Raw genomic sequence first — 15,989 nt, 5'->3', positions numbered from 1 at the left:
AGCAACAAATATTATACATTATACATCTTTATTATCTCTAGCTATGATTTTCTATTAGGAAGAATATCGTGCAATTAATTACTATTTTTGGTAATAGTATAACATATTCGGTGGTTTTTTTTAAAAAAAAATTCTCAAATATTTTCTACATTTGACATTAGAAATTTTATAAAAAATTAACTTGAAATTTTTCAGATGTCTTCTCTATTCAAACAAATGCTTATCGTGTCTTGGAACATTGTGGCCATATCATAGATTTGACTTCCACATCTTTTTGTGTGTGACCATAGATTACATTGTATATATTCATTATTTTGAAGGTACAGAATATTAGGTATTAATGTATATTAAGTACGTCTATGAGCAAGTAGCCACAGAATAGTCCAGCAAATAAAAGATTCCAAAACATGACTAGCTTTTGTATAATTTGGGCCTTTTCAGTCCATTATTCTAGAAAACCCAATAAAAAAAAATGGCTAAAAAGCTGCTTCCATATTCTGTAAATAATTTACAAGAGCTAACTGATAATTAACTCGTATCTCAATAAAGATGGTAATGTCAAATCATCGGTCAAGACCTGGAATGTGACTAATGGTCAATACAAATGTCTTTGTCATAGGTTGGTGAAGAGAAGTTGCAGCTATGAGAGGTTTTGTGGTAACCCTCGCACTACTGTTCCTCACAGGTAAGGTGGTTGTAACTAAATCATTGTTCTCCTCTATTTCTGTGCATTCAGTCTGATATTTATAACTTTTATTCTTTGACGGTTATTATTTATAATTATAAACTTTTTTATATTTTGCTGTCCATGTCTAATAAATATTTATACTGGCTTCACTATAGCTAACAACCGTTCCCTTTCCATCAGGAACACAGGCCCGTTATCCATGGCAACATGATGAACCCCAAACCCCTGCGCAACATGCCCGGGAAGTGATTGAGAGCTACCTCAATAAAGTTCGAGATCTTGGTAGAGAAGCTGTGTCACAGGTGGAGTCTTCAGATCTTGGAAAACAGCTTGAGTAAGTAGTTCACTGGACGAGTCACTAGAGATATTTCTGCTGAATGGGTTGAGACCATTTGTAGGGCCCTAGATGTTTTTGTAGACGGTTGTGGTAGGCATCGTCTATGATACGCTTGCACTTTGCCACACTTATAATTTAAAGGTGAGATTAATGGACACTCATCTCAGAGATTACACAGAATTCTTTAATATTGGTGTCACTATTAAGGCCGCATGCACACGACTGTATTTTTGTGTCCGCAATTTATACGCATTTATGTGGATAAAAAGAAGACCCATTCATTTCTATTGCCCCATTGACATGCCTGTGGTTTTCACGGATCTGTATTGTGGGTGCGAATCCGGGTCACAAAAACTCAGGACAAGTAATTTTGCGGTCCGAGTTTGCGGCTACACAAACTGGTGACACATTTTTTGTGTTGCTTATCCGTGAAACATAATGACACAAAAGTTTTTTTTTAAGACAAATAAGACCGGTTCCGGGCTCGCAAAACCACTACGGTCGTGTGCATTAGGCCTCACAGTTCTTTTACTTCCTCTAGTACAACTTATTTTTTATATTCTTGTTCCTTTAGATTTAAAATCACTGAGAAGTTTGATACTCTAAGCACTAATGCACTGGCCCTGAGGAAACAACTGAATCCATATGTGGATAAAGTCCGGGAGCAGGTTGCTGCAGAACTGGAGAAAGACATCCCTCTTGTCAGAGAAAAGATCCGTCCCATCGTAGAGAATTTCCAGAGAAAATGGGTTGATCAAGTGAAGGCTTTCAAAGAGAGGGTGGCACCTATAGGAGAAGAGCTGAAGAAACAAACCAAAGACAACCTAGAAGCCTTCTACAAGAGACTGCAACCAGTGGCTGAAGATTTCAGAGAGAAGCTGCGTGCTGAGGTTGACTCCCTTCGTTCCAACTTGGCTCCATACACTGATGAGCTGAGGCAGAAGGTTATCCAGAAACTGGAAGAAGTCAAAGCCAATGCTGGTCCCAAGACAGAGGAATATAAGGCTCAGGTTTCTCAGCATATTGAAGCCCTCAAGGAAAAGTTTGGACCTTTGGCAGAGAATCTCAAAGAACGTCTGTTGCCCCATGCAGAAGAAGCCAAAGTCAAAATTACCAAACTTTGGGAAGCTGTGAGGGCCAGACTTAGCCAAGGCTATTAATATGTTCCCATGTAATGACTGTGTGATGACATGGTGCTCTAGGTATAATTCCTTAACTGATACACAACTTCCATAGTCTTCAATAGAGGAGGAAACATTAACCACGTGTTAACTTCAGAGTCTTCAAAGGCTATTAATGTATAAGAAAATGTGAACTTTAATGCATTGTTTACATGATTCCCTTCTCCCCAAGACCATGTCCCTTTCATCTTTCACATCGGTATGAAAATAAAATGCATTGGTAAAACATGATTTTTGTTTGTGTTTTGAGATTTATGATGTACTGTAAAGCACATACAATGACATTCAAATTAAGAAAGGTTTGCAACATTAATGAATGCAATAAATAATGCTTTGTGGTCCGCCCTATCACTGTGCTTTACCATTGTAAACTGATGTTAAATGCAAAAAAATATGTCCTTGCCTCTTTTTGTAAATGTGGGCAGCATCCTTTTAGATGGTCAGTGGTTACATGAGGTTGGAAAGGACCAATTTAGTTGGCTACTACCACTCCTTGGCACTTAGTTTTCTGTTTCATGACATTCATGTCATTCGGTAATATCATAAAGGATTTCCTCCAGTCACATAACATGCCGCAGAGACACTTCTAGACCTTTACAGCAAGCTATTAATGGCAGATCAATATAAACATGGGCAACTTTACCAGTGCAGTAATGATATCTGTAAATCTACATATCTTTACAACTGGGTGAAGGCCAGTGGCATAACTATAGGGTCGTAGTTGCAGCCAGGATGTCGCATCAGTCCTTTCAGGGCCCAGCGCACAAGATCCTGATGCTAGCCAGTGTCATGAAGGTGTTTGCAGTCATAAGGTCCTAATGCTAAGCAGTGTCAGGATTTTGTATACTGCTACGCATACAACGTCCTGACGCTGGCTGGCGCCAGGATCTGTTGGCCGGGCTCTGAAGACAAGAGGGGCTGGGAGCAAGGAGATAAAGTTAGGGGCTATGATTAAACGGTTTTACTTAGGAGTCTGAATAATTTAGGGGTCTGAGGATTCATTTAGGAATCTGGTCTGGGGTCCGAATTAACTTAACGGTCTTTTCTGGGGTCTGAATAATTGTAGGCTTCTGGTTTGGACAGGAACTGAAATAGCCAGGTATAGAAGTTGGGGGGGGGGGGGGGGTAGCCTATATCTCATGGTACTCACTAATGCACAACTGTAGTATAACTTACCTAGCCACCTGAGATTACACTCGGGGGAATGGGCATGGAGGCTACTTCAGTGGTTTAATACAGACAAGGCACAGTCGTTGGGTTGTCGTGACAGGCCCTTCCAATCTAATCTCCGTGGCACTGGTGGAGAACTAGGAGAGAGAATGAGCCGGGGTTGGAATGTGAAGATCAAATGCTATCAGACTTGATATCTCTTACTTTGTACAGCGTGCCAGAGTTAAGATAATTTGAGTTGCTGAGATTGATTCTCTGCAGGATTCAAAATGAACAACTGGTCTATAGGGTCAATTATTGTTAAATGATGTTCCTGGATGTAGTAAAGGTCGTTGAAGCATTTTCATCATTTTCTTGATCTTAAGAGGATGAACTTGTAATGGAAATTCCCGAGGAGCAGCACTAGGTCAAACACCAAGTAAGAGCTGTCTTTGTCTTTATGACTCTAGGTGATGATTTCGGTGGGATCGGCCAACCAAATAATGAGTATGGATAAGGATCAGTATGCTGAATTTTAACATGCCTAATTCTATGTTTTCACAGGAGATAAGCCACCGCCAATGGTGTCTGGCAGCGGCTTATTCCTCTCTCCCCAATGAGTACACATGCACGCTTGGCCAAGTTTTTAAACAGTTTACACTTTACCAAATATTTACGGCAGAGCTTTTTCATCTGCATATATATATATATATATATATATATATATGGACACCTCATGGCAGGGTACGAACGTGTTGTAGTTTTTCACCATAATTGTTCCTAAGCAGGAGGAAACATACTGTGAGTTTCTGACTTGGCAGCTGAGGTCACGAGTACCCTGGTCTCTGCCAGTTCTGTGTATTTAGGCTGGCCGTGCTTTGTTGTCCTGAGAGGCATTTGCACTGCAACCCTCTCTGTGCAAAATCCATCATTACTGAACATAGTGTTATATGTATGAAAAATTATAAATTGTATTTTTTACAAATGGAATAGCAACACCCTACATGGGAATATCACCTGATTTCTGAGACTATATCATGACTGCATCCCAACTGACCAACAGTCATTATTACAAATCGAAGCTTCTATACTAAAAGCTATTACAAGAGGATAGTAAACTCTGGCTGGTTGCTTCTTAGACGGCATATACCACAGTCAAGTCCCATTATTATGACCACCTCCTACTTTCAACGTCGGCGGCGCATAGCACATGAAAGAAGTGAAGTGTCGTGGGCTGGCTTGGTGGGTATATAAGGTGTGCGATAGACAATGCGACGTGTCACACTGCTAGAAATGTCCGACAGTGGTTGGAAGAGCACGACCAAGACTTCCAAGTACTTTCCTGGCCCCTTAGTTCGCCAGACTTGGGGAATCCCTTAGATGTTGAGTTTTGCCAAAGTACAAAACCCCACGCCCTGTGCCAGATAGAGTACCTGCAGTATTGTGAATATACTACTGCTTCCATTAGCAATACCTGGTTTAACTGTAACTTCCACATACTTAGTGTAGAGGTATTCGGATTATACCATTTGACTGCTATATATTTGCGGGCTAGAAAAAGGGATTCCCTCAGAAATATATGTAATAAGTCTATTTGTCTTCTTGCACGAGACCGAGCAAACATACCACGTAAGTACAAGGCACTGGTATGGCTAAGAGAGTGGACAAAAGATCCACTAGGGGAGCCAAGAATTGTGTTATTGGAGGACAGGACCATATTATGCACCAAAAGTTAGCGTTTAATTGCGGACGTGGACAAGTTTTTAAAGCGGCCCTACCCGTTTTAAACATTCTGATCGGCGTAATATACATTTGATGGAAAATATAAAGTTGTGTTAGTCTGTTATTTATCTAAGAGGATATTGTAAGGTGTGTTTCAAATAAATCTTGTAAAATCTCATCTGCTAGTGACAGTATTTGTGTTTTCCATCTGTCTAAAACTCTCTGGAGTTTATTGTGTATTAAGTGAGTATAAATGGCAGACATCCTCCTAATAGGGTATAGCATGAGATATTTGCTCTGGGTGATGGAAATTGGGTGTCGAGACCATGACTGTAACCATCTAAAAAAGGTAGACCTTGGGATGTCGTAACTGTTTTGTAGATCAGTTAATGAACCAAGGATGTTTTAAGAATAGATATCTCCAAATACCGCACCGCCAACCTCCCACCACATTTAATTTCCCTGCAGTGTAGGAAGATGAGGTAATACCAATAGAGTAAATATTAAATGAGTACATTTTTAAAGGAGTCCACTACTTTCAGTCACATGATGTGAGTAGGACCGGCCAACATGACTCGTCCCAAATACAGATTTCTTCCAATTAAACTGTAGTCCAGACAGGTAGCCAAATTTATTGATAATAGTATTGGCATGTCTTATGGTGGAGACAGGTTGCCACATAAATAGAATCATGTCGTCCGCATAGAGACCTGTTCTATCTTCCCTGTTGCCTATATGGATTTCATTATATTGGGGGTCTTACCTAATTTTGATAGCCATTGCTTTGATTGGAAGGGCGAGTAGGAGGGGAGAGATTGGACAGTCCTCACTAGTTCCCCTGTGAAGGGAGAAGCTCTCAGTGAGTTAATGAAATAATGTATTTTTATCTTCTAAAGTTTTATGTTGAATATAGAGTGGAGATAAGGGGGCGGACCCCCGAAAAGTCACATTGGCATAGCAAGACACCAATCCTCCCTCCTCGTGGAGTCTTCATACAGAAACCATAACCTATCAAATAAAATCCATCTGGATATCTTATGGACTATTTGCATATATCTAAATTCAATTGAGTCTTTTAAAAAGAAACAGAATTTTTTGCAAAGAGAATTTGGAATGTGCTTTTTTCTTTTTGAATTGTATTATCATTTATATCAGGTCAAACCTTTTATTTCTACTACTGAATATAGAGAGGAGCAAATTGTTCTGCCTGATTCACTAATTCCCAGATTCAACAGATCGTGAAATACAATGGCCTCAAACCAATTGGGGCAAAATTTGAATGGAGTAAAACCATTCTCTCATGCCTGCAGGAGTCTAATTCAGTCTAATGTCCTTTTAGATTTATTTGGTCTCCAAAACATATAACGTCAGTTGTGAAGCAAATAAAAAAAACAAACAAACCCGCTAAAGGTGGTTAAGCTAGTTGTGTCCATATTGTATGTTCGATTATACACAATTCAGGACTCCCCCTCTGAGCCAGAACAGAACGTTACTAGAAATAATGGGTGCCATGTAATACACATATAATTGGTCGCGTGGAGGACTATGAACACCAAAAAGTGTGTCTTCTAGGTGCTCGAGTTCGGTATATTGAGGATTGGATAGACAAATTGCTGGGTGGTGCACTGGTAGTGTTTTCAGAAATACTGCCAGTGCCACGAGCATCACTAGAAAAACAGTGGGACATTATGGTGCTAAATGAGTGGCTTAGAAACTCATGCAGAAAGGAAGGGTTTGCATTTATGGAGTGCTGGGCTGACTTCTGTAGGCTATAGGTTCCATAGTAGGGTGTGATAGGAATGGGCTGCACTTAAAGTGGGAAGGTGCAGCCTGTGCTGCCAAATAAATGTGAACCTACTGTATATAGGTGTTGGTAATATCGTTTGGGGTGTCCCAAGATAGACATTTATCACCTATCCACAGCACAAGTGATAAATGTCTGATCGCTGGGACCCCCACCCATCACTAAAGTGGGGTCCACAACCCCCATCCCTCCTCACTGCACACCACGCAGTCAGAAGGGGCATGAATGGAGAGGTGGTCAAGCAGATACAGATGCTTTGTATCCTGTATACAGAGCAGCTGTATCTAAAGCTAAAACCTGCATCCATCAGGTCAGCGGCACTGGTGAGCTCAGTGTCAGCAGGTCCTGCGTGTCTCTGACACTCAGGATCGAGCTGTTACCCGATCACATCTAAGTTCAAAATTTTTCTGTACACCAGTTCCTATGTTTTCGTGCATAGTTGAGTTGCTTGGCCTTGTTATTATGTCGAAGGTATGGCTTTTTGGCTGCAATTCTTTCATGAAGTCCACTTCTGGCCAGTCTTCTCTGAACAGTAGATGGGTATACCTGTGTCCCACTGGTTTCTGCAAGTTCTAAACTGATGGCACCTCTAGACATCTTCCGATTTAGAAGGGAAGTAAGCATAAGGTGTCTTTAATCTGCTGCACTAAGTTTCCTTGGCTGACTGCCGCGTCTTCGGTCCTCAATGTTGCTCGTTTCTTTGTGCTTCTTCAAAAGAGCTTGACCAGCACATTTTGAAACCCCAGTCTACTTTGCAATCTTTGCCTGGGAGAGACCTTGCTGATGCAGTATAACTACCTTGTGTCTTGTTGCTGTGCTCAGTCTTGTCGTGGTGGACCTGTGACATGAAATTGTCTTCCACAACCTCACCTTTGTATCAGAGTTGAGCTGTACATCGCCCAGTTTTAAGCCTCCTACACAGCTGTTTCTGTTACAGTTAATGACTGTGTTTCAACCTATATATGAAATGATGATCGTTAAAATCCATGACTTTGTGCAAGTGTACCTAGAAGAATTCATGCTGTTTTGAAGGCAAAGGGTGGTCACACCAAATATTGATTTGTATTTTGTTAATTGATAAACTTTTAACACTTCTATACTTGAAAGCATTCTAATGTTGCAGCATTTTTTCATATATATATATATATATATATATATATATATATATATATATATATCAAAACTGTTGCTACTCCTCTATTCCTGTGGCCTTCCTTTTTGGACCGCTTGTTCTAAAGCCTTTGCTTCTTCCAATACCACCATGTGTGTATAAACACCGGCAGGTATCTGTCCCTAAAATGGTATAATTTTTGGACCATTTTTGAATTTTGAAATGAATAAAAAGCAGTGTATTTTAAATAGGCTGTTTGTTACCACCGGCTACCATCCATTTACCCATAGCCATGTATGTTGCTGTCACTTTGACATTACTAAAGTTGTCTTGGCGTTACAGAGCCCAAAAGAACTCTACTGGGCTTTTCAGTACAATCGCAGACTTCTTTTTCCACAACAAATTTATTCAGGCCGAATATTATCTGACAGCCGGTATGACTGTATTGGAATTTCCGGGAATTCACTCGTCTGTAGTGCGAATATTCGGCCGGGTTTCCCTGCATATTCTGGGTTGTATACGCTGCATTTGTATTTGCTTATGCGCTCTGTGTGAACATACCCTTAGGGTGCTAATACACCTGCAGGTTTTGATCATGTTTTGTTTAGGTTTCTTTTATGCAGTTTTTGAAACCAGGAATGGAATCAAATAAGAGGAGAATTAGTATTTGTCCTTTATACTTTCTCTCCCTTTAAGATCCACATCCTGGTTTTGGCTACAAAAACTGCATAAAAAAACCTGTATAAAACCTTCCCATCTGCTAGAAACCTAACTACCCACTCCCCACAATGTACTATTACGGCATGGTGCAGGAAGGGGATAATGTGAATGTCCACATTTGAACAGATCGATTCTTTGTTCATTTATTATATATCTCTAAAGAAACTGGAGATTCTGTTTTGAATCCGTGGTCCAAATCCATTGCAAAGTTATATGATAAAAATCTGACTGTCTACAGACATCACTAGGGCAAGCCTAGAAGCTTACGGCATACTGTTGATACATTGAACTCAATAGGTAAACCGTATGCAATTAGTTTATTAGCTCCCCCTAGTGATGACAGCAGGCAATCAGAATTTTAACCCTGTGTCTATGCAGGCAATTTGGAGCTCGGTATCGGAAAAACTGAGCTCTGGCCACTTTAGAGATATATTATGAAATTAATCGGCACTGAATATTGGACCTAAACATGGCATGGTGTTAAAAGGTGAATATTCACTTTAAGGCTAGATTCCCACGTAGCGTAAACGGTGCAGAATTTCTTCAACGGAATTCTGTGCAGAAATTATGCAGCATTTACAGTAGCAGCAAAGTGAATGAGATTAAACTAATCTCAGCCACACACTGCGGAAAAGAACACACACACAAAAGTTGTGCGAAGTGTCCTGCAGTTGACTTTCAATTCTGCAGCACGTCAATTTATGCTTTGGGTTCTGTGCAGAAATGCTGCATGCCTGGCCCATAGACTTGTATGGGGAGCATACATTTCGCAAAAGATTAGTTCTGCTGTGGTTATTACAGGGTTTATGCAGCGGAAACGTAGTAAAAAAGCGCTGGAAATCCGCAGCTGAAACCTTTATTGATAAAACGCAGCATTTCCGCAGCAATGTGCGCAGCAAAAACTTGCGATTTGCTGCGGATTTCTGTGCGTTTTTTTAGATTCTGCTGCAAATGTTCTAGTGCAGAAATTCTGCAGCGTATCCCATAAGTGGCAACATACCCTAAGGTGCAATATATCAAAGTTACGGTGTAGTAAAGACCCTCAAGTTAATTTGCCCATGTTTGAAAGTAACTTGAAAATGAAAACCTAAGACCAGTTGTCACATCACTTCTCCACCTCCGCTTGGACAATCCTTTATAATGCATTATTTAGAAGGCAGGCACAATGAGCAGAGGAGAACACTTCTGCTAGAGTAATAAATTCTGTTTGACTATGTTTGAAATTATAAAAGCAAAATTCACAATAAAAATTATTTTTATTCTCCATTTCCATTTAACCTAGAAATCTTTAGTTGCTAATAACTATTCTGACTGGTGCGGCTCTTTTATTGATTTCGCCACTTGACTCTATCTCTAAGCGTTGGTGTTGAAGATCTCAAGTTCAGATAAAGTCTTCTTCAGCAGATTCTGGTCAAACATGGATATCTTCTGTAGGAACTCTGCAAACTTAATATTTTGTTCCATAATAGAGTCAATAGTCTCTTGTTCAGATGGCGACTTACCATCTTGTTTGTTGCTTGCAGCTGCTACCTCTTTGCGGACATCATCAATATAGGGCTGTAGATTGGCACTTAGAGCATCTATAATAGGCTTGGCTTTACTTTGTAAAATGGGGCGTATTTCTTCCCAGAAGATACTCTGCTGTTTTTTTACATGCTCCTCAAACTTCTCAAAATAAGGCTGGATTTCCTCTACAGCAACACGTATATTTTGAAAAACATGAACGACAAATCCTCCAAAAATAGGGATTACTTTATTATTGTAAACTGGGTAGGTCTCATTAATTTCCTTGCTCACATCCTTATAGATGTCGACCATGTGCTCACTGATGCCATGAGCTAAGTTAAAATAAGTTGCCCTTATTATATCCGCTCTTTTGCTCAATACAGCCCTGTGTGAGAGTGTGAGAAATAATGAGTAAATGTCAAATTCTTCTAAACCTGTTGTAATAGGTTAAATTGATACATTTTTCATTTTATGGCATGAACTTGGACAAATGGTGAGGCCCCAGTAGAAGAAGGTTAAGAAACCCTGGTCTAGGGTGATAAAGGGGTTAATCCTAACATCCCTGGTGGTGAACTGTAGTGCTGGTAACATCCCTAATCACAAAATTTTATTTTGCATATATTTCTTGTATTTTATATACTTAGTTGTTTATGTTCTTATGAAAACACAGATTATACTAACAAGTTAGGATATTCCACATTTTTATCCTTAAAAGGATTTTGCTTCCGTTTCGCTAACACTTGGCGATCAGCTGTTATTGCCAAAGAAGCCGCATCTGGCCAACGACCGTTTCAGGGAAAATGGAGCTCTACATGCCGGCCATTCATTTGTAATGCATGGATAGGCCAGGTCCGCTTGAACATGAGTCCCTGTTACATAGTTGCTCAATGTTCTGGTTCATAGAAGGGGACGCCCCTAATAGTCATGTGAGACAGTCCCTTTTACAGTCTAATCCATTACAATATGGCGTGCATGTGAAAACAATACATTTGTTATAAAAAAAAAAAAGAAAGAATGGCACTACATGTTGTGCTATGCTTTGCCATTTACAGGATGTTTATATAACTATAACTATAACTATATATATATATATATATATATATAGATATAGATATAGATATATATATAGATATGTGTGTGTATATATATATATATATGTTTTCTTTTTATCTTGTTTACTACAATATTGTATGTGGATGATGAATTTCATAACTGATGCCAAAACATGTTAAAATAATAGTGTTGGGGGGGGGGGGGGGGAGATGTTTCAGTTATACAGTATGTAACACTTTGGTGTTTTTTGTATTTTGAAAATAGAATTTTTTTAAAATAATATTGCTAGTGTGAACAGAACCTGTGTGGCTGCGACTCCATCATTGTGTATTTATGAATATAAACAAAACCTAAAGATGTGACCCTATCAGTCCTGGCGCCTGAATTGTATATGAACTGAAAACTGATGGATGTCTTACTCTCTGTCAGCCTCGGATGCCTCCCAGTTTGAAACTAGTTCTGCACCAAACACAAGTACGTGACGGAATAGATTTTTTATAGAATCCCTTAACGTAGGTCTCGAAGGTTGTTCTTCATCCTGCTTGGGAATGGAAAGACCATATGTTCCTACAAGATAAGAATAATGTTTTATAAGTGCAACACAATTGTGTGACGTCATTTCTATCTGTGGTCTCTATGAACTAATAGAGTTCATGAACATGAGTACCAGTAATACTCCAGTACAAGCAAGTACGGTAAATACTCATTTTACAGCATTTGAAACAGGCAAACTATGGATTCCTTAAAGCGGTTGTTCGGTTTAAGCAAATTAATGTTATTTTTTTTTTATAATGAAAAGTTATTACATTTTCCAACTTACTTTCTATATTAAATCCTCACGGTTTTCTGCTTGTTGCAATTCAGTAGGAACATTAATTGTTTACTTGTAGTGGATAAAATTCTGTTCTGGTTATGTGATGGACACACAGCTCTGAGACATATACAGTAACTGTAACGATCCCGGCAACTGTGTGTCAGAGGTATGGCCTAATAGATTGCCGGTCAGTTTGACGCTGAAAGGCAATAATGCTTTGGTATACTGACTATACCAAAACATTATATCTGCGATCAGAAGATCGCATTGTTTAGTCCCCTAGTGGGACTAAAAAAAAAATATAAATAGTTAAATAAAGCTAATTAAATAAGAAAAAAAAAAAGATTACAGTAAGGCCTCATGCACACGACCGTGATTTTGGGTCGGCCGGCCGGCCGCGGAGTGCACCCCCGAGCCGGCCGCAAGTCGCGGGCCGTGGACATGGCCGCGTCCAATATTTCCTATGAGCCTGGACCGCAGAACACGGCTGTAATAAGACATGCCCGTTCTTTCTGCGGTCCAGGCTCCTGGGCCATGCACGTGCAAAAGCATGTTGGTGTGCATGGGGCCTAAGAATAAAAAAACATTTATTTTTGCTATAAAAAGGGGTTTTATTTAGTAAAAGTGTAAAACAAATAATAATACACATAAATGGTATCGCCGCGATCATAACGACTCGAGCAATGAAGTTGACGCATTGCTTAAACCGCTGGGTGAACGGCGTACAAAAAAAAAAAGTGCAAAAAGCAACGGCAAAATTCCTTTTTATTTCATTCCCCTCCCAAAAAAATAAAAGTTTATCAATAGGTCCCATGTACCCAAAATAGTACTAATAAAAACTATACCTTGTCCTGCAAAAAACAGGTCCAAGTGGTTTACATTGTGCAAATGTAGTAAAACACAAAAAAAACCTATACATTTGTGGTATCGCCGTAATTATACCAACCCATGGATTAAAGGTAGCATGTTATTTATGCCAAATAATGAGTGGCTTAAATTTAAAACGTGAAAAACAATGATGTAATAGTTGTTTTTTTCGATTCCCTCCACAAAAAAAGTTAATAGAAATTAATATATTACATGCAACCAAAAATGGTGCAATTGAAAAATACAACATAGCCCGCAGAAAACAAGCCCTTATACGGTTACGTTAACGGAAAAATAAAAAAGTTATGGCTCTTGGAATCCGACCATGAAAAAATTCAAAACAATGCTTGGTCATTAAAGGGGTTGTGCCACAAAACACATGTATCCCAAATCCACAGTATAGGGGATACATGTGTGATCGCTGGGGATCCGACTGCTGGGACCTCCAACGATAAGGAGAACGGGGAACCGAAAGTCACCAAGAGCGCAACATGAGAAGCCTGGGACTTCCGGTTTCTGTGTCCGGCAGCTCCATAGAAACGGATGGAGCACCGGTCACGCATGCGCACAAGCGCGAATGACACTCTATTTATTTCTATGGAGCAGCCGGACACACAAGCCGGACACAGAACACGGAAGTCCCAAGCGTATCGGGGAGCACTAAGAGGGACTGTCTGTTCCCCGTTCTCCTTATCGCTGGGGGTCCCAGCATTCGGACCCCAGCGATCACACATGAATCCCCTATCCTGTGGATAGGGGATACATGTGTTTTGTGGCAAAACCCCTTTAAGGCCAAAATAGGCCTAGCCATTAAGGGGTTAAAGAAGATCTGTCAGCTCTCCTGACTTGTCGGCTTTACTAAAAACGAGTTAACTTAGACCCACTGTCACTGAACCAGTCAGTCCCGCTGACCTGACGGATACAGGTTTCTGTACTAGATACAGATGCCCTGTATTCAGGATACAAAGCAGCTGTATCTCGACATATTATTTATTGATTAACTTTTATTAACTTTTTTGGGGGGGGGGAATAGAAAAAAACCCGAAGTTTTGCCACTTTTATGCATCCTAAATCTACGCCGTTTACCGTGTAGTATAAATTACTCAATAACTTTATTCAGCGGGTTGTTACGATTGCAACGATACCAAATTTGTATAGATTTTGTATGTTTTACTACTTTTACACAGTAAAAACGCTTTTTTTTCAAAATGATTTGTGTTTGTTTCTCCTTATTTGAAGAGCCATAACTTTTTTAATTGTTCCGTCGATGCAGTTGTATGAGTTGTATGCGACTTTTTGATCAGTTTTTATCACATTTTTTTTAAGTCAGGATTCACAGAAAACAGCGATTTTTCCATTGTTTTTTATTTTATTTTTTTACGGCGTTCCCCGTGCTGATTAAATAACGTAACAGCTTTATAGTCTGAGTGGTTACGGACGCGGCGATACCAAATATGTGTAACTTTTTTACTTTATTTTGTTTTTTTTAATAGTAAAGCAGTTTGTAAGGGGAAAAAGTGGGTTTTTAATTTTTTTTCACTTTTTTTTTTTATTAACTTTATTAAACTTTTTTTTACTTTTTTACTAGTCCCACTACGGGACTTTAATATGCAATTCTCCGATCGCTTTTATAATACACTGCAATACTTTTGTATTGCAGTGTATTACTGCCTGTCCGTTTAAAACGGACAGGCATATGCTAGGTCATGCCTCCAGCGCCGTAAAAAGGCATATGCATCAGAATAAAGCCCATTGCTGGGCAACGTGAAAAGGCGTTTTGGCGGTCACTAACGGGTTAAGTTATTATTTAGATTAGAACTAAGAGGTGATTTCCAAGTACATCAGTGTGCCACTCTTTCACCCAGACTGGGAGCACCAACTCTAGTCCTTGTCTAATAGTAAGTGCATATTGAGATGTGTGTGTGTATGTATATATGTGTATATATATATATATATATATATATATATATATATATATATAATCAAAATAGAAAACAGCAGCACTCACAAAACGAGGATGTCTGGGTGCCAAAAAGTTATCCTGATCCAAGGACTGAGCAATATAGTAGAATATAAATCTTGCAGTACTCCAATGTGTGAAAAAATTGTGGTGTTATTCAGTCAACAAAACAGCGCCGTTTCTATCCAACAATAGGACCTTTATCACGCTTAATAAAGGTCCTATTGTTGGATAGAAACGGCGCTGTTTTGTTGACAGAATAAAACCACAATTTTTTCACACATTGGAGTACTGCAAGATTTTGATCGATCGATCTATCGATCTCATACTATGAAAAATGTATTAAACCTAACCCTTGTGTAATCTACAAAAATTACAAAGTGATTCTAGAGTAGACTTGTCCATCTTCTATATATCATCACATGAATTTAGGTGATACTGCCGTGTTACTGAAGATTTACTATTCCAAACGGTGAAGGACTATCTTGATACAATTGCTGCATTTACAAGGCTCACTATCCCATACCTGATAGGAACAAGAGGAACAATGACGAAACCAAGATTTTCATGGTAGGAATTTTACTTAAACCTGCAACAAAGAAAAAATAAATATATATATAAAAAAAAGAAGAAATATAATCCAGGAGCTTTATGTATTCTGGAACATACAACGTTCTTCTAGAGTTTGTATTAATGCGGCCTTCTCTAGACATGACCCAGGTTTTTCTATGTTTGTGCAGGTCTCTCAGTTTTCTATGAATATGTCCATTCACTCTGTCATGGATGCTTTAAACCTTTGGATACACAATCCTAATCTGTAAATTAAGGATTATTGAATAGAATTTTTGCCAAACATAGTACGTGGCATTTGGAGCAACCCATTATCCACTAGTTCATTCCACTCCTTCTCTGATCCCCTGTGTTTACCTAGTTGTTATATTCGTTTCAACCTCCTAATCCCAGCACCCGATATTATATTTATAAACGTTTAGTATACAGGAAAACCAAAAACCGATTTTTCCTACCCAACAGGAAGCTTTATATAATAATTATACAGCATTGCAGATATCTTACCTC

At 39.1% G+C, this 15,989-nt stretch overlaps 2 protein-coding genes across 2 annotated transcripts; one reads left to right on the top strand and one right to left on the bottom strand.

Moving 5' to 3' along the window:
• Nucleotides 1-564: 564 nt before the first annotated feature.
• Nucleotides 565-2,437, top strand: LOC142661413 (uncharacterized). The gene is made up of 3 exons (XM_075838803.1): nucleotides 565-685; nucleotides 869-1,022; nucleotides 1,600-2,437. The coding sequence occupies exons 1-3, from the start codon at nucleotides 643-645 to the stop codon at nucleotides 2,183-2,185; spliced, it is 783 nt and encodes a 260-aa protein (XP_075694918.1). The 5' UTR covers nucleotides 565-642; the 3' UTR covers nucleotides 2,186-2,437.
• Nucleotides 2,438-9,949: 7,512 nt separating this feature from the next.
• LOC142662008 (uncharacterized) lies at nucleotides 9,950-15,546 on the bottom strand. Its single transcript, XM_075839807.1, has 3 exons — nucleotides 15,439-15,546; nucleotides 11,691-11,838; nucleotides 9,950-10,603 (listed from the first exon to the last, which is right to left on the bottom strand). Exons 1-3 carry the CDS (start codon nucleotides 15,479-15,481, stop codon nucleotides 10,066-10,068), a joined length of 729 nt encoding a protein of 242 aa, XP_075695922.1. The 5' UTR covers nucleotides 15,482-15,546; the 3' UTR covers nucleotides 9,950-10,065.
• Between the last annotated feature and the right edge of the window lie 443 nt (nucleotides 15,547-15,989).

The sequence above is a fragment of the Rhinoderma darwinii genome, chromosome 10 (assembly GCF_050947455.1).
Source record: "Rhinoderma darwinii isolate aRhiDar2 chromosome 10, aRhiDar2.hap1, whole genome shotgun sequence".
Classification (NCBI taxonomy): domain Eukaryota; kingdom Metazoa; phylum Chordata; class Amphibia; order Anura; family Rhinodermatidae; genus Rhinoderma; species Rhinoderma darwinii.
The sequence above is the reverse complement of the archived record's forward strand: the minus strand, read 5'-3'. Positions and strand labels throughout refer to the sequence as shown.

Bases quoted from the DNA above. Each gene is read 5' to 3' on its own strand.
- LOC142661413 (XM_075838803.1), top strand. From the start codon at position 643: ATGAGAGGTTTTGTGGTAACCCTCGCACTACTGTTCCTCACAG. The intron at 686-868 runs GTAAGGTGGTTG...CCTTTCCATCAG, and splicing joins CGCACTACTGTTCCTCACAG to GAACACAGGCCCGTTATCCA. The intron at 1,023-1,599 runs GTAAGTAGTTCA...TTGTTCCTTTAG, and splicing joins GATCTTGGAAAACAGCTTGA to ATTTAAAATCACTGAGAAGT.
- LOC142662008 (XM_075839807.1), bottom strand. From the start codon at position 15,481: ATGAAAATCTTGGTTTCGTCATTGTTCCTCTTGTTCCTATCAG. The intron at 11,839-15,438 runs GTATGGGATAGT...CTTATCTTGTAG, and splicing joins GTTCCTCTTGTTCCTATCAG to GAACATATGGTCTTTCCATT. The intron at 10,604-11,690 runs GTAAGACATCCA...ACTCTCACACAG, and splicing joins GCATCCGAGGCTGACAGAGA to GGCTGTATTGAGCAAAAGAG.